General features: G+C 41.0%; 1 protein-coding gene across 5 annotated transcripts in view; it reads right to left on the minus strand.

Annotated features, from left to right (window-relative positions):
• Nucleotides 1-21,306, minus strand: part of FRY (FRY microtubule binding protein) — a 422,350-nt gene that overhangs the window by 77,148 nt on the left and 323,896 nt on the right. For all 5 annotated transcript variants that reach the window (XM_069759001.1, XM_069758996.1, XM_069758997.1 and 2 more), the window contains exons 31-39: nt 20,457-20,628; nt 17,103-17,356; nt 16,038-16,184; nt 14,468-14,636; nt 12,006-12,096; nt 9,698-9,780; nt 8,843-8,993; nt 6,556-6,659; nt 59-244 (exon numbers count right to left, since the gene is read on the minus strand). In XM_069759001.1, coding sequence (XP_069615102.1) covers nt 59-244; nt 6,556-6,659; nt 8,843-8,993; nt 9,698-9,780; nt 12,006-12,096; nt 14,468-14,636; nt 16,038-16,184; nt 17,103-17,356; nt 20,457-20,628 — 1,357 coding nt within the window. The remainder of the gene's footprint in view (nt 1-58; nt 245-6,555; nt 6,660-8,842; nt 8,994-9,697; nt 9,781-12,005; nt 12,097-14,467; nt 14,637-16,037; nt 16,185-17,102; nt 17,357-20,456; nt 20,629-21,306) is intronic.

The following is a 21,306-nucleotide window of genomic DNA, read 5'->3' on the forward strand; positions in this document are numbered from 1 at the left end:
CCCTTTTGATCAACATTCACCCTCATTCATCTTTAAGTCTGAAGTTAATTGCGCTTACCTGTGTATGGGTATTCTGAATGGCAGGAAGACTGCACAGTCAATGTTTTGGCCTCATTGATCTCTCGGGCATGTAGAAGAACAGATGCAATGCTCGAGAAATTGCTATTGCAGGACAGCGCAATCAAAAGATGGAGTAGGAGCTTCCTGCTGTGTACAAAGACCTCAGGGCGGTAATGGTCCAGACCTATGAAATACAGGAGAGCATATTAACTTTCACAAGAATCAAACTATCAGATTCTGACTTTTACATAGAGCTGAGAGTTCAGAGAATTAATTTTTAATGGGGTTGTCCTGCAGGGAATTTTTTTTTTTACTGACAAAGGCCTAAGAGTGGTTTCGAAAAATTAATAGCAGGTATTCAGCAGACAGGCTACCCGCACTCCCGTTCTGCTGCTCACAACTCTCCCCCGCCGGTCTCTACTTCCGGCTTCCATTTCAACATACAGAAATTGATACTCATCCAATTACTGACGGATTCCCAATGCATCCGGTGATTACTATAGGTATCAAGTGTCATGTCATCTTCAAAGGTGTAATGCGAAGCACCTAGGCCCCACTGCAAATCTGTAACCAGGCCCTCCGCTATTACCATTTATCACATTTAGGTTTTCATAAGTAGCAGAGGTGCCTTGGGATGAAACGACTACTGCTACAGTGGCATGTGAAAGGTTGGGCACCCCTGGTCAAAATTACTGTAATTGTCAACAGTTTAGCAAGTTGAAGATGAAATGATCATTAAAAAGGCCTAAAGTTAAAGATTACACATTTCCTTCATTTTTAAGGCAAAAAAAAATAAAATAATATTTTACATTTTAAAAATTACAAAAAGGAAAATGTGCTGATGCGAAACTTTGGGCACCCTGCATGGTTAGTATCTAGTAAGCACCACCCCTTAAGAAAGTATCACAGCTTGTAGCCAGTCAAGAGTCTACCAATTTTTGTTTGAGGGATTTTCATCCATTCTCCCTTGGAAAATTCTTCCAGTTCTGTGAGATTCCTGGGCCATCTTGCATGCTCTGTTATTTTGAGGTCTAGCCAGATTTTCAATTATATTCAGATCAGGGGACTGTGAGGGCCATTGTAAAAACTTCAGATTGTGCCTTTTGAGCTAGTTTATTGTGGAATTTAATGTGTGTTTAATGTGTGTTTAGCATCATTATCCATTTGTAGAAACCATCCCTTTCAAACTTCAGCTTTTTTAAAGATGATGTTATATTTGCATCAAGAATTTGCTGAAATTTCATTAAATACATTTTTCCCTCTACTGATGAAATGCTCCCCATGTCAATGGCTGCAACACAACCCTAAAGCGTGATTGATCCACTCCCATGCTTAATGGTTGGCGAGATGTTCTTTTCCTGAAATTCTGTGCCCTTTTTTCACCACACATACCTTTGATCATTGTGGCCAAACAGTGCTATTTTAACCTCATTCGTCCACAGGACTTGTTTCCAAAATGCATCAGGCTTGTTTAGATGTTCTTTTGCATGGTGCGGATGCAGGGGAGGTTTTCTTCTGATGACTCTTCCATGAAGGCCATATTTGTGCATGTGTCTCTGAACAGTAGAATAATGTACCACAACTCTAGAGTCTGCTAAATCTTTCTGAAGGTCTTTTGCAGGCAAGCAGGGGTTCTGATTTGCCTCTCTAGCAATCCAACAAGCAGATCTCACTGAAATTTTGCTCAGTCTTCCAGACCTTATCTTGACCTCCACTGCTCCTGTTAACTGACATTTCTTAATTACATTTCAAACTGAGGATTGGGCAACTTGAAAACACTTTGCTATCTTCCTATAGCCTTCTCCTGCTTTGTGGGCCTCCATCATTTTCAGAGTGCTAGGCAGATGCTTAGAAGAACCCATGGCTGCTGTTTTTTGGCGCAAGGTTAGAGGAGGCTGGGTTTTTATAAAGCTGGGAAATTTGCATCACCTGGCCTTTCCTAACGATGATAGCGAACAAGCCATAACCCTAACACAGTAATTAAGAAGAACCAAACCACCTGCCCACCACAGGATAAGAAATCACCAGAGGGCACCACAGCGCTAAGATCAATAATATGCCTTTATTACATATTCTTGGCAATTCATACAACAAATAATATATACTTTTTAAAAAAAATTGAAACAAGTACATATATAAATAAAAAACAAGACGCAGGAACAATATTTGTATGGAGCCCAGAAATCCCAAAAGTTAAAGGAACAAGTTGATAACCCACCGAGGATAGCAAAGCCTTTACTCGCTGTGCTACACAAGAATGTATATAAAAATTATTAAAATTAATAGTTCTGTAATAGACCCAGAAAATATATAAAATTGGATTGTATATAGCCCATATAGGATCTGCTATAAAAAATAAACTAGTGAAACCAAAACCACTTCAAATATTGAAAAATATTTTAGATATAAAAATCAGTGCAAAAACCTCATAAAAATTATATATGAATGTCCATTGACAACAATAGTGCTGAAGAAAATGATACAAATAGAAAATTTATAACAAAGAGTGAGGAAAATTGTAGCAGCGTACTTCCTATAAAGTGTCAAAGTGCAAGAAGTGATGATAGCACAGCGAGGTAGATGGAGGCTATATTAGCACGCCGCATATAAAGTGTCAAAGTGCAAGAAGTGATGATAGCACAGCGAGGTAGATGGAGGCTATATTAGCACGCTGCATATAAAGTGTCAAAGTGCAAGAAGTGATGATAGCACAGCGAGGTAGATGGAGGCTATATTAGCACGCCGCATATAAAGTGTCAAAGTGCAAGAAGTGATGATAGCACAGCGAGGTAGATGGAGGCTATATTAGCACGCTGCATATAAAGTGTCAAAGTGCAAGAAGTGATGATAGCACAGCGAGGTAGATGGAGGCTATATTAGCACGCTGCATATAAAGTGTCAAAGTGCAAGAAGTGATGATAGCACAGCGAGGTGGATGGGGATTGTACTGGCTCACTGCATATGTATGTGCTCAATTGCCAAGGTAAGCTGTGGGTTAATAAGCATACAGTCTATTGACTCACTATATATCTATATATATATATATATATATATATATATATATATATATCTATATATATATATCTATATCTATATATCTATATATCTATCTATATCTATATATCTATATCTATCTATCTATCTATCTATCTATCTATCTATCTATCTATCTATCTATCTATATATACATACCCACATGCAAACAAATAGCTAATTAATGACTGAGCTGGCAAACCATAGCCACAGATGAGCACGCAGGTCCCGGACCCAGGCTTATCCCACAGGTAGCTATGAAAAGCATATTTGCGGCTATGGTTTGCTCGCTCAGTTATTAATTAGCTATTTGTTTGCATGTGGGTATATATATATATATATATATATATATATATATATATATATATATATATATAGTGTGAGTCAATAGACTGTATGCTTATTAACCCACAGCTTACCTTGGCAATTGAGCACATATATATGCAGTGAGCCAGTACAACCCCCATCTACCTCGCTGTGCTATCATCACTTCTTGCACTTTGACACTTTATATGCGGCGTGCTAATATAGCCTCCATCTACCTCGCTGTGCTATCATCACTTCTTGCACTTTGACACTTTATAGGAAGTACGCTGCTACAATTTTCCTCACTCTTTGTTATAAATTTTCTATTTGTATCATTTTCTTCAGCACTATTGTTGTCTATGGACATTCATATATAATTTTTATGAGGTTTTTGCACTGATTTTTATATATATAAAATATTTTTCAATATTTGAAGTGGTTTTGGTTTCACTAGTTTATTTTTTATAGCAGATCCTATATGGGCTATATACAATCCAATTTTATATATTTTCTGGGTCTATTACAGAACTATTAATTTTAATAATTTTTATATACATTCTTGTGTAGCACAGCGAGTAAAGGCTTTGCTATCCTCGGTGGGTTATCAACTTGTTCCTTTTACTTTTGGGATTTCTGGGCTCCATACAAATATCGTTCCTGCGTCTTGTTTTTTATTTATATATGTACTTGTTTCAATTTTTAAAAAAAAAGTATATATTATTTGTTGTATGAATTGCCAAGTATATGTAATAAAGGCATATTATTGATCCTAGCGCTGTGGTGCCCTCTGGTGATTTCTTATCCTGTGGGGGGCAGGTGGTTTGGTTCCCCTTTCTCAGTGGTTGTCCACTGAAGCCTTCACAGTGCACCTTAACCCCATGAGATACATCACGATTTATATTCATATTTAGGCGAGAATTGTGGGTATAGTAGGTGCTTACTGTGTCCTTTAATTTCACAGTAATTAAGGTCTGAAACCTTGGTCAAAGTTATTTTCATTATTGTAAATATTAAAATGAGAAAAATGACAATATTTTTTTTTTTTGCATAAAATACAAAGGAAATGTGTCAGCTTTAACTTTAGGCCATTTATTGATAATTTCATCGTCAACTTGCTTAACTGCTCACAATGACAGTAATTTTGACCAGGGGTGCCCAAACTTTTACATACAGCTGAGAAGTCTAGAATCACTCACCATCAAATCCTGCATGAAGTTAACACCTGTATAATTAGCAAGTCATTTCCTATGTACAAATGTGCCTGTTTGGACCAATTAATCAGCTCGGATGTTCTAGATTTTGATTAATTTCAAAGATTACGGTAATTCACGAACTTAAGAACGCTCAAGTGGAAAATCCATGAGAAAGATTTTTCGTTTTAGCTTGCAGTCCAAATTAATGTATTTTTCCCTTGTTCAGTGAGGCCTAAAATAGTTTGTTAAATTGAATTAAAATGTTATTATTGTATAAAGGTAAGCTTACAATTTAAATAGATGCCGACACTTGATAAATGGCTCAAAGCCGCGAGCAGCATGTATCAGTCACTGGCTGTATGATCTCAGACAGGTATGTCTGACCCTGAAACATTGCGGCGTTTCAAAGAAAAACTTACTTTAATAGTCACACTATAGACTAGTCGGACAGGTGGGTCCCCGGCGGCTTCTCCCGACAGGTCTCTGCATATAGGAGCACATAGGCAGAGAGCTGTCCATCAAAGTCAGTGGGCGGGGAGAATCCGCTGGGGACCCGCCTCCCTGACTACTCGACAGCGCGGCTCAATCCCCCAGTAAAAAAAAAGTATATTTTTCCAAGTAAGTGTTTCAGAGTCAAGCATACCTGGCTGAGATTGTACAGCCAGTGACTGACACATGTTGCCCATGGATTACAATGTACGACCATTTAATGTATGTGCTGATGTTTTAACTCTTTCCTGAAGGGTGATGGCAGGAAAATGGAAATCGGGTCAAGTCTCACCCTGTGGACAGGACGTGGCAGGGTTGCTAGAACGAAGCGGTGATATTTTTCTTATATTCTACAACTACATCCTCCCCACTGTCATCTAAGAATCAGCGGTGTCATCATAAATTGCAGGTTAGCTTGCAAGCGGTGGCACATTGCTAGCCTATGCCATCACTTACTGATTACTGAAGGTTTGATCTCCGAGACCCCCCACCAATCCTGAGGATGAAGGGGCTGCCATAGTGATTGCCGTTCACAGCTTTCCCTCTTCACAGAGGTGCCGTGGCCAGTGATTGGCAGTAGCGGTCATACGTGTGGATGGCCTGTAAAGGATGGACAGCACGGTGGCTCAGTAGTTAGCACGGTTGCTTTCTAGCGCTGAGGTTCGGGGTTAAAACCCCCATCAAGGACAACATCTGCAAGGAGTCTGTATGTTCTCCCCGTGTTTGTGTGAGTTTCCTTTGGGTATTCCGGTTTCCCTCCACACTCCAAAGACATAATGATGGGGAATTTAGATTGTGAGCCCCAATGGGGACAGCAATAAGAATAATGTATGTAAGTCTGTGGAATATGATGGCGCAATGCATAATAATAATCTCTGTGCTGGGATGTATTACAAGAGGCACAGTCAGGATCAGTATAGTAGTAAGGAGAGAATGTTTTTGTGGGGTTTTTTTTTTAAATCGGATGTAAACCACCTATAAGTGATGGCATATTCTAGTAACATGTCCTCAGTTCATGAAATAAAGAAGTGAATACCCCTTTAACTCTTAAAGGGAACTAGTCAGGAGATTACAGTCAGGTATATTATTCTACAAAATGCTGCGGTGTTTGCAGATGATCGATAGGTTGGCTGTACGTAGGGAGAGACCGGTCATTCACCCACAGAAGCACTGGGAAAAGCTGGAAAGACTAGTCTCATCTCCGGCTATGGTCCCCGGCCGGAATATGAAGGTGTACTTTCTCTGGAATGCCGGAGTGTTTTAGAGAATAATATACCAGGCTGCAATCCTACATTTATGATGACCACAGTTTGGGCAGCGTAAATCTCCTGACAGGTTCCTTTTACAAATTTTGGCCTAAATTTTATAAATATCCACAAAAACAGGTCACCCCAGAAGATAGCCGGCGACATCAAGAAGGCCCAAGGCAACGACACCCTCAGAAAGCATCTCGACACCAAGAAATGGTACTTGCCCAAGAAGAGAGCGTGGAGCAGCAGAGGAAGGTGAAGGGCCCAGTCTTCTCTCACACTGTGATCCACCACCATTTCTGTCATGAATATCACCGCAATATTACACCTGTGCAAAAGAGAAAAAAAAGAGAAGAAGAAATAAGAGATTCAACTCAATATTTTTTTTTAATAACAACGTTTAATAGGTTTCTCTACAAGACAGATCTTCAAAAATATAATCTTTGATAATGCGATTTCTTAGATGCTCTCAGAAACGAAGATCTGAAGTTTCCTTGTAGCTTTCATGTAGAACAGACGGTACATGTCTGCATCTTGTCTCTTTCAACACAAATGGTGAAAGTAATGCAAAAAATGTCGGCACTGATAAGAGCGAGCTCACGTGGGCAGTCTGTGCACGAAGCCAAGAACTACCAAGACCGGCTTATCACGGCGCTACCATCAGACGTTTCCTGCACGCTGTTACTTGGGGTCTGAAATCTGGATTCCTGACGTTGGGTCTATTGCGAAACCTGCTGCCGATAAGAGCGAGACCACAACTCACTTCTACTGTCAGCACATGACCACATGTCCTCTACCAGCGGGCCAACGTCAGGAGAATAAAAGGGTAAGAAAAGCGTTCCGTGGTAAATGGGATTTTTTTTTTTACCTTTGATCTTGCCTAATTTGGTATTACAGAAGACTATTGCCTTAAAAAGACCTATTATCTCCAGGAATACTTCATAAAGTAAAAGGAGACCAATATATAAAGCCTCTGTCAAATATACAGTACTGGGCAAGTGTCACAAAAATGGTGCAAGGTAAGAAGGTTTTCAAAATGAGAAGTGCCAATAGTTCATTATTATCAATTAATAAAATGCAAAGTGAGTGAACAAAAGAGAAATCGAAATCGAATCATTATTTGGTGTGATTATCCTTTACCTTCAAAGCAGCATCAATTCTTGTAGGTACACTTGCACAAAGCCAGGGGTTCTTGTAGGATCATAGTCATGTGTATGAGTAACCAGTTATAGCAAACAAATGATAATGATCATTATTTTCATATCATATCTAGGCTGATACACCGTCATTGACAGGAACAGCTGTGTAGGAGGCTTAAAACTGGGTGAGGAGCAGAAAAACTCTGCTACAAAAAGGTGAGGTTGTGGAAGAGTGTTTCATGTCACAGGTCACAAACCATGACAAGACTGAGCACAGCAACAAGACACAAGGTAGTTATACTACATTAGCAAGGCCTCTCCCAGGCAAAGATTTCCAAGCAGTCTGGGGTTTCAATATACACTGTTCAAGCTCTTGAGTGAGCATCAAGAAATGGGCAACGTTGAAGACCATAGACACAGTGGCCAGCCGAAGAAACTTAGTGCAACAGATGAAAGATAACACATTCTTACTTCCCAAGGAAACTGAAGATTTCCAGCAGTGCCATCAGGAAAGAACAACCAGTGGAACACACATCTACTGTTCAGAGAAGTCTGGCTAGAAGTGGTCTTCATGGAAGAATGGTGGCCAAAAAGCCATACTTTTGACATGGACACAAGGCCAAGTGACTCAACTATGGCATGAAAACATATGGTGTAGAAAAATGGCAGCAGGTGTTCTGGACTGATGAGTCAAAATGTGAAATAGTTGGCTGTAACAGAAGGCAGTTTGTTTGCCAAAGGGATAGATAGCGATATAGTAATATGTCTGCAGGCAACAATGAAGCATGGTGGAGGCTCCTTGCAAGTTTGAAGCTGCATTTCGGCAAATGGAGTTGTGGATTTGGTCAAGATTAATGGTGTGTTCAATGCTGAGAAATACAGGCAGAGACTTAGTCATCATGTAATACCATCAGGCTCTGTGGTGCTCAGATAGGATCCTACCCAGTAAATACAAATGTTGAAAGAATTTGGCAGTCTTTAATGGGGGATAAAGATGATATTCATGTCGTCCAATGCACAGTGTAATGGTGTGACTTTCATTAAACATATACTAAGTAGAGGATTAGACAGGGGTAATATTGAAAATTAGACTGAAACAGCCCTGTGTGTATTGCGTCTAAACGATACTTATAGATGAGGACGCTTATAGGGTCCAAAATATTATTTATGTAACAAAAATAAAAAATACCGCCCTGCGTTATATTTACATGTACAGAATAATGTTTTAGTGTTAATAAGGGCAAACACGTAGATTAAGGAGAAGGAATCATACAATACTAAATGAACATCGTTTAGAAATGAACAATACCGTTTTTACACATATTTTCCATCATTTGACACATTAGCTGCCGACAATTATTCTGCTCCTCACCTATGCAGAGGTCCACGTGGGGTAATAGTTTCAGGGAGATAGTCTACGAGTGGAGCCCAACATCCGCCATTGCAGGGCATGGGCAGCGGCTGCGGCTGGTTACTCTCCACTATATTTAACATCCAGCTGATATAAGGAGACACTGGGTCGTCTAGAAAAGTTACAACAGTCGGGATATAACTAGATGATTATACACTTCAGTAAAACTAATGAAGACAGTAAGGCTATGTTCACATGCAGCATTTTTGGCAGCAAAATCTGTTCTCTTAGCAGGAAAAACGCTGAGTTCAAAAAGTCCATTTTTCAGCATTTTCGCAGCGTTTCTGATGTTTTTTTGGGTGTGGATTACATGTGCGATTTGTCTACAGTACATGTTTAATATTTTTATTTACCAAAAAAAAAACAGCGTTTTTTCATTTTCTCATTATTTTCTACGGGTGAACAAATGCTGCAAAAACACTGAAAGAATTGTATAACTGGGACGGGGACCGCAATGCAATGCTCGGACTGGCCGGCGGCTCTTGACCTGAGAGTGACGACATGTATTTCTATGCAGCTGTCACTCTTGGGTTGGGAGAGCAGCCGGCCAGTCCGAGCATTGCGTTGCGGTCCCCGTCCCAGTTATAGGGCATCTGATTCTGTCCTTAGAATCAGAACATCGTTGATAAAGGACTGTTATAATAATGTACAGAAGGTCAAAACCCAAGGGTGCTGCGCATACACGGCCAAGCCAAGATTGGCGTCTTATAACATTCTCTAGAGGGATCAATCTATCATACATTTATGGTATATTCCAAGAAATAAAAAGGCCAAACATCAACAAAAAAAATTAATGAAAAAAAAAGTCGTACTTACTTTTATCATCGTCATAGGATCCTCCCGAGCTGTTGCTGTACCTGGACTCCAGCCTTGTATGAGCGCGGATGACATTCCCAAACCTAAAGAAAACAAAATAATAAAAATGACGCAGGATTGAATATTTGTGCAATTGTTTCTAATACAAGATAAAGTTTTGTCTTCCACTCAAAAAGCTTGAAAAACTTCCATTGGTTATATTCTCTTCTCAATGTATAGACACCGTCCGTTACCATTGTAATCAATGGCAGTGACAGAAATCACCAATGTTAAACAAAGTGCGGAAACGGTTATGGGGGAACCAGCAACATATTAAGGTCTGTGGACTTAGAACAAGAGGTCATAAAAGTTCCCGAAAAGTGTAACTTGTAGGTGACCCGATACCTTTATCTACAGAGTATATACACAGATCAGCCATCCGTTACCGAACGCCAGCAGACCTCATCGCCATTCAGTGCCAGAATAGAGATCTGTTTATATGAATCATCCAATGTGATAAGAAACTATAATATTTATACAGAAATATTTCTGAGCAAAAATGTATTCTGAGAGCCTTAGTGATTGCTACCATTTATGGTCCGGATGAGAGACACAAACGATAAAGATCCCATTATGTAAACCGTTTCCAGGATGTAATTTGTAATTCTAATTACAAACACAAACATTGGTGGTAGGAAAAACATATATATACACACCGCTAATTTTCCTGAGATTAGTCAGTGTTTATGCAACAGAATATATCTACAAAACCACTCGAGAGGACTTCCAGGAGCTAAATGTTAATGTTCTTTCCATAAAATTATCTATCAATGCTTAGCTGACTGAGGTCCGACACACAAGATGAAGGAACCATGGTGATCATTGTCTTCTTCATTGTTTCCAGGAGCACAGCGCCATAAGCCAAGGTGTGGCCCTGCCATGTACTGCAGCTTAGTCTCCACTCAGGTACTGCTGTCCATATGGATCAGACAATGTTCAAGTATAAAAAAGGGTCGGCAGAGTTTGCTAGACCGCCAACCCCGACATCCTGTCAGTAAATGTGCCAATAATGGTTATGTGGGGTCCCAAATCTGCGAAATACGTGGGCCATCTGGAAGAAGAGGATGAAGGATGGGGCAGAACTGTAATTATTTTGGAATAGGAGCATACACATATTGAGGTTTTTTTTGTAGGCAGTAAAAAATTACGAGTTTTCTAGTGGAAACCACTTCAGGAAACTCTCCTTCTCTGGGGAGTTTTTAGTTACCTGAAGAGTTTTTGGAATTTTTTTTTTTTGCAGTTTTTCGGAGCAGAACCGCAAGTTTTGAGGAGCTTTTGAGTAGAATTTGAAGATTTTCTGATCAGTTTCTGCCCCAAAAAACTCTGTGTGCACTAACACTTTTGTACTTTTTTTCTGGAAGCGTTGTTTGAAGCCATTTGATTGGACGGTGCCTAGTTTGGAGCCTATCCCATGAGGAGCCACTTCAAAGAAAACACACGCACTCTTTATAGTTCCTTCTAGACGGTTTTTTCCTTCTAAACTTGAAGGAGAAAAAAATGCTCAATACACTGAACTGGTTTTACAACTGGAATGAATAGGAAGACTTTCAATAGCTTTTGTGCATTTTTTTTTTGAATAATAACAGACATTGTTCGGTTTGAAGCTGTTTGAAAGGTTTTTCAGGTGCATTTTGAAGCAGATTTGCTAAAAAATAAACCTCAGTCTTCATGCATCTATGTACATTTTGCATGTAGATTTGTTCCTTCCAAAATGACAGAGCACATATTGTACTTTGCTTTTGACCTCAACCTTTTATGGGAGGTTGAGGTCAATACTCTGTTTTTGAAACATAAAATTATTCTCTCCATATAAGCAAATAATAATAAAAAAAAATTGTATCAAAAGACCCTTAACGTTTAGGTCCTGGAAAATCCCAAGAAAAAAAAAAATGGCAACCACAAAAACCACCACCACCCAGAGAGGGTTTATACAATTGAAAGTGATGGAGGAACAGGAAGCATCAGACAAGCACCGATAAGGTCTTGCATCACAAAAATCATTATTCACTTCCTTACTTCTATTTTAAATTAACCGAATTAATAAAACATCTGGACATGAAATAATTTATAATATACAGGAAGCAAGATGGCTTGAGCAAGGGTTTGAGGCTGTGCAATCATTGCATGCCAAGAAATACTGAATAATTCATGTGAAGAAACAAAGTCTGAAGCGCTGGGGACACTCATGGAAGAAAGGGCAATAAAAGCGGATTAACACCAAAATAATAATAATAATAATAATACGGCAAATATAACTTAGGTTGCCCACCTGTCATCTGAGTCTTTAGCTCCCCTGCTGTCGTCCAGATCAGGGAATCCATCTTGTCCTGCGACAACAGTGTTACTACTGGAGGTGGTCCCTGTAAATCAACAAAAACAACCATTAGAAGTAGATTTGGGAAAAATCGGAAAAATCGATTTGTAGGACCCCAGAGATTACTGATCTAACCGGTAGGCCGATCTCTTGATGAAAAGCCTATGACTCGCTTTACCTCCCGGCATTCCCGACCCTTGTTTTGATTAGCTGGACTGGTGTGACGCTGTGTGCGTCATGCCGCAATGATGGTGCCGTGGCAGCCCGGCTGATCAAAAGAAGAGCGTGGAATTCTGCAGTTTCTGCGGGCGTGACATTGACTGAACAGAGGCTTCTCTTCCTCTCTGCTCTGTTGAAGGGGCATAACTGCGGGAAGCTGGCAGTCAATCAGAATGATGTTCACAGACACCCCATGCTGATAGAGCAGTCAATCAGCATGATGTTCACAGACACCCCGTCGATAGAGCAGTCAATCAGGATGATGTTCACAGACACACCTCGTCGATAGAGCAGTCAATCAGCATGACGTTCCCAGACACATCCCTGTTGTTAATTCTGCTTTTGGGCTCCCTCCAGTGGTTGTAGGTGGTAATGCAGTTGTCTCTGGGCTGCAGTCCTGGACAGGTGTATCTGCTGATTGCAATTCTGACTGGGGTATTTAGGTTTGCAGGACTCATTAGTCCTTGCCAGTTGTCAATGTTTCTTGGGAAGTGCTGGATCTCTGTCTGGCTTCTCCTGCTTAGCTGCCAATTCAGCAAAGATAAGTGTCTGTTTCTTTTTTTATGGCACACAAGCTGTGTGCTTGTTTTTTGATTGTATTCCTGCTCTGAGTTTAGTGGTCTCTGGAGTTGCAGATATACGTTCCACGTCTTTAGTTAGATGGAGGAATTTTTTGTATAATCTGCTGTGGATATTTTTGGAAGGGTTTTAATACTGACCGCCCAGAACTCTGTCCTATCCTTTCCTATTTTAGCTAGAGTGGCCTCTTGTGCTAAATCCTGTTTTCTGACTGTGTGTGTCTTTCCTCTCCTACTCACAGCCAATATTTGTGGGGGGCTGCTGATCCTTTGGGTTCTACTCTGAGGCAAGGTAGTATTCCTATTTCCATCTTTAGGGGTATTTAGTCCTCCGGCTGTGACGAGGTGTCTAGGTCTTGTTAGGTACACCCCACGGCTACTTCTAGTTGCGGTATTAAGATCAGGATTTGCGGTCAGTATAGTTACCACCTACTCCAGTGAAAGTTTTCATGCTGCTCCAAGGTCACCGGATCATAACACATCCCGTCGATAGAGCAGTCAATCAGCATGACGTTCACAGACACCCCCGCCGATAGAGCAGTCAATCAGCATGATGTTCACAGACACACCTCGTCGATAGAGCAGTCAATCAGCATGACGTTCACAGACACACCCCATGAATAGAGCAGTCAATCTGCATGACGTTCACAGACACACCCCGTCGATAGAGCAGTCAATCAGCATGACATTCACAGACACACCTCGTCGATAGAGCAGTCAATCAGCATGACGTTCACAGACACCCCCGTCGAAAGAGCAATCAATCAGCATGACGTTCACAGACACACCCCATCGATAGAGCAGTCAATTAGCATGACGTTCGCAGTAACACCTCGTCGACCCGGGAGGAGAAGAAGCTGCTCTGCTGACTTGGAACAGGTGAATTAAACCTGTCGACGATGGGTATAACAGGCAGGTAGTTAGCATACATATTAAAAAATGTAGGAGAAACTTAGGAAACCTCCAGCACTTTTTCATTAGTGGACAATACAAATGGATGATTAAAAGAAATGCAAAAAACAAGTGGAAACCAGATTATTTTTAGCAGATGTACAAAAAAAAAATCAATGATGTGTGAATAAGGTTTGAACCTAATGCTCCAAATGTTCACATTCAGTTTTCTATACATATTCTCTCCATATGGCAAGTGATAAAACGTTATGTGTGTTCTCAGCGGCGATATATTTTATTCCTGGTGCTCAGAAATCAGGAAGCGATTTGGGCTTAGACGTGCACAGATCTGCTGTAGCAATATCATGTTTAATCAGTAGAAAGAGCTTCCCTTCTTATCTTCCATTGATCTTCGAGGAGAAATGAGGTTTATACAGCCAAGTCCCTAAAAAAAGGTGTTAAACTACTAATCATCTTTGTAGAATTTCTATAAAACTGCTTGTATGTGTTGGAAAAGAGAAAGAGTTGAATTTCCCAGAGCAAATATGCCGAACAGTATCTGAACAAGGCTAAAATCCTTCAAAGAAGGAGACTTTCTGCTGCTTCTTAGATCAGATCATTCCCTTGTGCTACAAAGTACTTTATAGTTAAAAGCTAAAAGCGCGTGAAGGAGCTGAAAAAAAAAAATCTGACTTAAAAATCCCAGATCAAAACAATATTCACTCTTACCAGAAGGAGCTGCGGAGGCCTTGTTGCTAGCGGTAAAGCGGTAGAAGGGGGGGTTATCACAATGTTGAACTATGGGGTTAACAGGATCGGTCTGCTGAAGCTCAAAGAGAAGCTCCTCCATCGTCTGGATGGTATTATTTCTACACAAGTAGATTGCCACTTTTTTGATCTGGAGAGTGAGAAATAAAATGTTTCTATAGAGAATTAAAAAATAATAGAATGAGAATTAAAGGAGATGACCAGGATTTTACCAGGTAACGTCAAGATAATCATAACTTCCCAATCCACCCTGCCCCCAGTGCTCCTCCACTTCTCATGTAATCATTGCTAGTGAAGCAGCTGGTCAGGTACATCATTCACCAAACCCCTGCAGCCAATCTATGGATTTAGCAATTAAGATGACACGTTTAACCCCTGACCAGTGTTTGGCTGCAGCGGTCATGTGAATGATATATGGCACATGACTAGCTGCAGGAATGGCAGGTACTTATGGAATAAAGTGCATAAATACTAAAGAAAAAAAATGCTGCTGGCACTACCACAACACCCATTTGCAAGGAAAAAATAGAAGCAAACATAAAATATCCATATCATAATAGCCATATCTTGTGGTGTTCGGCTTGATACTTGTAAAAGATCACGAGAATTCAGAGGAGAGCAAAAGATGGCATTCTCCAATGGTCACAGGATCGCAGACACAGACATCAGTAAAATGAGCAACAGCTGTTTCGCATGAGTACACGCTTCTTCAGGCTCACTACTGGAATAAAGGTCTGGGAAGGCAGTACATTGAGCAGTGTGTTATGGTTATTCTATTATGTCATCACATTACTTGCTGTTAGGCAACTTTCATACTATCCTAGACAGCCCCTTTCAAATAACGTTCATAGTCAAGACAACTTTAGCCGACAGACAAAATTGTTCCTATTCTTCCTTTCCTTTTTTTTGCCTGAGAAATCATTCCAACCTTCATACACCATCTTAAATGCACAGCTCTGATGGTCCCATATTGCCTTCAAGAGGCAGTTATAGGACATCAGACCCTACAGTCATATAGATAAAAGAGCTTTACAGAAATCGGAGTTGACTTAACTTTTTAAAGCTATGACTTGAACTAGGGCCTAAAACTTTAAAGGACTTTCCACAAATGCTGTCACACCATGGGAAGATAAAAAGTGAGCGATGGAGCTACCAACTACTCTGGGCAGGATATACATGATTCAATATGGATCCTCATGTAGAGTCCTATACCCATATGGCCAGATAGGGGCAGATGTGGCACAGGGACTGAGTTTGGATCTTAAGATAATAACAGGTCAGGGCTTGTTAGTGTTTCTAGAAAAATAAGAATCTTATTGCCACCTTTATCCATCAATGTTGCGGGTTTGCAAAAGTCAATGTGGTTTTAATCAACACGTCTCCGCCAAGAAAAATGTTTCCAATGGTTATTTTGGGTCCAATTTCAGAATTAATGATCCTCCAGTTAGGTAGACATAGGATTCAGGAGAAGCTCACTGATTTATACATATATACCTTACAGGTAGGTAGATAGAAATGTTTATCGTCTTACATAAGGCAGTAGGGTGGTATCACTGCTGACCCCGCACAGGCTAATTAGGAACTGTAGAGTTATCCGGAGGTTGTTGCTCCACTTCTCATTATTGGCCAAGGCATTCCAAGCATTTTCCACCTCCTGGCCCGGCACCTCATCCGCATACTGCCCAAGATATATCACAAACAGAAATGCATTAAGATTCAGAGCTTACAGCACTCAACAATTAGACTTGTTCAAAACATGTGTTTTAGGGCAAAAATCGCAGGATATACAAGTTACGCAGGTGGATCCCGCACTTGGGACGCAACAGTCATTACTTTGGCAGATGGTGGTTTCCAATGTAATAAATGGCTACCTTCGTCCATGTGCATTGTGACTGTTTTTTGGAGGGTTTAAGGAGCCAGGTTGCTCCCATATTAAACCTCTTCTCAAAAAACAGTTTTCACATATTGAAGGGGTTGTCTTCTCTGTGTTAAGGACCATTTGTAGAAATTAACATAATAAAACACGTTTTCATCTCTTACTACTAGGCCGACATATGGTCAATTTGAAGGTACAGGCCCAAAGCCTGAAAAACACATCAACAAAGTTCTGTCAGGTGCATTGATGACATGAAGACCTCACCACAAAAAAAAAACACCTCCCTAATACCTGGCTCACCAAAAGTCAGTTATGTCTGTACATGCTGGGTTAAGGTGTTCTCCGAGCACGCTCATGTACTAAGAGTATCTTCGGTGTGCTTAAAAAATATGTTCGAGTCCCCGCACCTGCATGTCGCCATAACACATGAGGGATTTCCTGTTTATTAGGCAATCCTACAATACATGTGTTGCGGCTGTCTAACAGGAACGCCACATCTCGTCATGAATTACACACGCTGTAACATCAAATGGAAAAAACGACACTTAGCTGTACATACAGCCCCTTTAAAAGAATTCTCATTTCACACACACTCTCTGAGGTCTCCTAAAAAGGCACATCTACAACGTATTATGGCAAGTGTCAGGTAGAAAAAGAGAATGGGTGACTCTAAGAGGATGGTGTGTGTAAGTGCCAGGCGCCATGGGAGACAATTATTACCTTTGCCGTCATGTACATGAGGTTATTAAGAACTAGGGAGGTGGCCTCTGGAGAGCCCCATCCATTTCCTTTGAGTCCAGAGGTGCTAACTGGTTCTCCATCTCTGTCGGTGACTTCTTCTGGGGTGCTGGGGCTGGAGTCTGGAAGAAGAAGTCTACTGTCCACCAGCTCAATGTTATGTAGCCAAGGCAGTAAGTAGGTGAGCATGATCTGGCGTCCATTAGGATGAGTGGTTGGGAATCGCTGGCTTATTTCTGTTGGTATTAACAAGTAATAGAGTATTAGGGCGAAATACCTATGGCATCATGAAATGACGTTTTTTCATATATATACAAATTTGAAATATACCTAAACTTTAAAACTATTTTTCATTTGTTATATCCCCTTAAAAGCCTTGTTGATCATGGTGGTTTGGGGGAGACCCCTACCAGGAGGACTCTGCTCATCCATGAGAGCAGACACAGTGGGGTGCCGACCCAGAGATGTCGTAGTGAGACTGAACACTACTCATGTATTAGAGGAGTGCATCTATCCTGTGGTGGGATCAAAACTGTGGCGGGATGGGGGTCTCGGGACCCAGAGAACCATAACATAATGTGGTGTTATGTTATCTCTCTCGACCCTGCCATACAAAGAAATGCGTGGTCCAGTCTAGCGTCATTTTGGTTTCTACGAGAGAGTTGCTGAGAGGCTCTCCTGTTAATGGCATATCTCCCAGAGAACAAAAGGATCAACTGTTGGAAATCCTCCATCATCATCATCTGTATGGGGGTGAGTCGGGAAGCCCTCATATACATTAGACAGTCAGCTAAACACAGAGATCAATGGATTTGGACAACTTTAATGTGTTTGGGGTCCATTATTGGCTTCTCATTAATTCCAGCTGCTCTATCCCTCCCTCATGCTTTACACTGCAGCTATGTGTACAAACCTAGCAGGAAGTCATTACAGGATATAGTGATTATCCCTATATCAAGAATATATAATAAAGTATAAATACAAGTATAAAAGTGATACCAAGAGGACTAATAAGTAACAGATTAATTGAGTAAACTATAGGGGCGGCCTAGAGATTCAGAAATCCAAAAATCTCATTTACAGAATCCCCATTTACAAGACAACATAAAACACTTTTCTAGGAAATAATTTGTACCACGGATATACTTTTTCATAGTCTACTTCAGAGGAATATGGATGTGGGTAATGGATGCTAGCTTTTAAGCAGCCTATATCATTTGGCTCCTTTACAATTCCCTCATTAGGAGGCAATGAACGCCGCCTTTACTGGAAGTCATAACAATGTACATGAAAAATGATTTCCAGAAAAGGACATAAGAAATAAAGTGGTGATAAGACGTGTGGTGCCGTCAGGGGGTGGATGGTCGCAGATGTAAGTAGCACGCAGACCCCCAGTGAACACACATCCAATATTTATCCTGAAGATAGGTTTTTGGGACAACCCCAAATGAGGTAACACTTCACCCCAGTCAATCACTAATGAGGATCACAATCTAATTTGCCTAGGTAAAAACTACACATACCAATTTCATAGGAAGTCCACTAACTTATTAGGGCTTGTTCACAAGTTGCTTTTATGTCGCTTTTTTTGCGTTTTATGCTGCGTTTTACAGTACCAGCAAAGTGGATGAGATTTCTGACATCCCATGCACACGCTGCTTAGTTTTTCCTTGCAGATTTGAACCTTCAAAGAGTTTTTGAAATCTGCTTTTGTCAATTGTATTAGAAGTTTTTTTTCAGCATTTTTCACCCAAACGAATGTGAAAAAATGCACATAATAATGAACACTAAAAATCACGTATTTCACTCAGGGTTTTTCCGCTAACACTCTGTTTTTTTGTGGAAGAAAAAATGGTGCAAATACTAAACATGTGCATATCACCCTCCTATGTTTTTGGAGGGGGAAGGAAATTCACCCAGACATTAAGAGACCAAACAAACTCCATGTAGAGATTGTCTTTGATTGGATTTGAACCCAGGATTCAGGGTGTTGCTATTGTTCCTGCAGGGGTTACAGTCCGACTCCGATCCTACACTGAGAAGACCAATGCTATTAAATACCTGTGATAATTGGGGGCAGGGCCGGCGTCAGCACCCGGCGCACCTGGGCAAATGCCGGGGCCCTAGAGAGAGAGGGGGCCCACTCACGCTGTCATAGATACAGCTGGGAGAGCAGAGCAGGAGAACATGCTCTCTCCGCCCACAAAGTCACTGCTGGCTGCGTTCTCTTAACCCCTATGTGCCAGCTCTGACACAAGCATCTTCTCACTCAGTCAGTGCAGCCAGGCAGGCACATAGGGGTTAAGAGAAGGCAGCCAGTATGACATTGTTTGTGGGTGGAGAGAGCACGTTCTACTGCTCTGATCTCCGCCGCTGGCTGCAGTGCTGCTGAACTTATCAGGCAGATTCCGGAGGAGCTCCTATCAGTGCCTGAGTGAGTGGCACTGCTATATACTACATGGGCAGCTGGGCTGCTATATACTACGTGGGCTGGGCTGCTATGTACTACGTGGGCTGGGCTGCTATATACTACGTGGGCTGGGCTGCTATATACTAAATGGGCTGCGCTGCTATATATTACGTGGGCTGGGCTGCTATATACTACGTGGGCTGTGTTATATACTACATGGCTGTGTTTATATGCGATCATGAATCGTGGTATGTGTTAAAGGGGGGGCCCACTGAGACTCTTTCGCCCGGGGCCCTCAAAAACCTGAAGCCGGCCCTGATTGGGGGCCATGACGGAGATTTTCCATTTCGGCTGATCCGGAAAACACAATGTAATTTTACTATAGAGCGTGCACATACTGATCTGTTTCAAGCCACCATTTTTCAGGGGTACAAAGGTAAACCAATTCTCTATATGACAAAGGACGTTAAAGGGGTTGTCCGACAGCAACATACATACTTTTAAGGCATGGATTGATTACATATCATATTCACCTTCCAAAGCCATGTGGATCCAGCGCTGGTCGTTCTGGAGGTTTCTATTAGCTCCAGAAGAACTGACTGTGCCATTCAGAAGTCACAACACCACTGCAGCCCATAACTGGCTGCAGCGGTCAGGTGACTAGAACAGCGCGCTATTGGTCTCCCATGAAGCGCTCTTCCAGTCACTTGACTGCTGTAGATGGTGCTGTGACTTAAGGGGGTAGACACTGCTTCCAGAGCCAGAAAAAGCTCCAGAGTGGCCTATACTGGATCCGTGGAGGCTAAGTAAAGCGAGTATGTCTAAAAATATTTTACAACCCCTTTAAGCAGTTTTGATTCTCTACAGAAAGAAAATCTTGACCACACAGATATTAGCAGTCTAGTCGTCTAATGGCTAGGTATTACCTGAAAACAAGGGCAGAGTCAGCTCAGGATACATCCGTGCCAGCTCGTTAGATAACCGGATTAATGAAACACTATACAAAGGAGGCAAAATCCCATGCGTCCCATACAGGATACTTCCCGGCTTCTGCTCCGCCACTTTCTTAGAATATACAAACAGCTTTCCCTCAAGGACCTTGGTTGAAGAAAAAAAAGAAAATCAAACATTATCTTGCCAGTCTCTTAAAATCGTACAGCTGAAGTAGAGGTGCGTTAGTGTTTTTCCATAAATATTTTCACGAGAAAACCAAATCTGCCCTGTTGTATCATGAATAGTTGTGGCCAGTGATAGACGGTTACATCTGCATACGTTACACCAGGGGTGTCAAACTTCAGTCCTCAAGGGCCGCAAACAGGTCATGTTTTCCGGATTTCCTTGTATTGCACAGGTGATAATTTAATCACCTGCACAGAGAATGATTCGAGCACCTTGTGCAATGCTAAGGAAATCTTGAAGAAATGCACGGTTTGCGGCCCTCGAGGAATGCAGTTTGACACACCTGCGTTACACCATGGAAATCCAGCAGCACATTGTACTTTACGACAAAGATTCATCCAACTTTCCCAATAGCTGTTTATGTGGTTGGAGGATTATCACAGTCGGAAAACACTTGGGGTCTTACAAAAGTATTTCCTAAATGTTCAGTAATGATACTTTTATTATTAATGGGACTATTATGCTGTAAGGCCAGTTTAGATGGCCATATTCAAAGATCCATGAAACGTCTAAATACTTGTTTTAGAATCTCTCCATCGCATTTTTGCTAATTTTTTTCCCCACTAGGTTTTTACGGTTTATTCAATTTTGCTTATT

The sequence above is a fragment of the Ranitomeya imitator genome, chromosome 3, assembly GCF_032444005.1.
Source record: "Ranitomeya imitator isolate aRanImi1 chromosome 3, aRanImi1.pri, whole genome shotgun sequence".
Taxonomy (NCBI): Eukaryota; Metazoa; Chordata; class Amphibia; order Anura; family Dendrobatidae; genus Ranitomeya; species Ranitomeya imitator.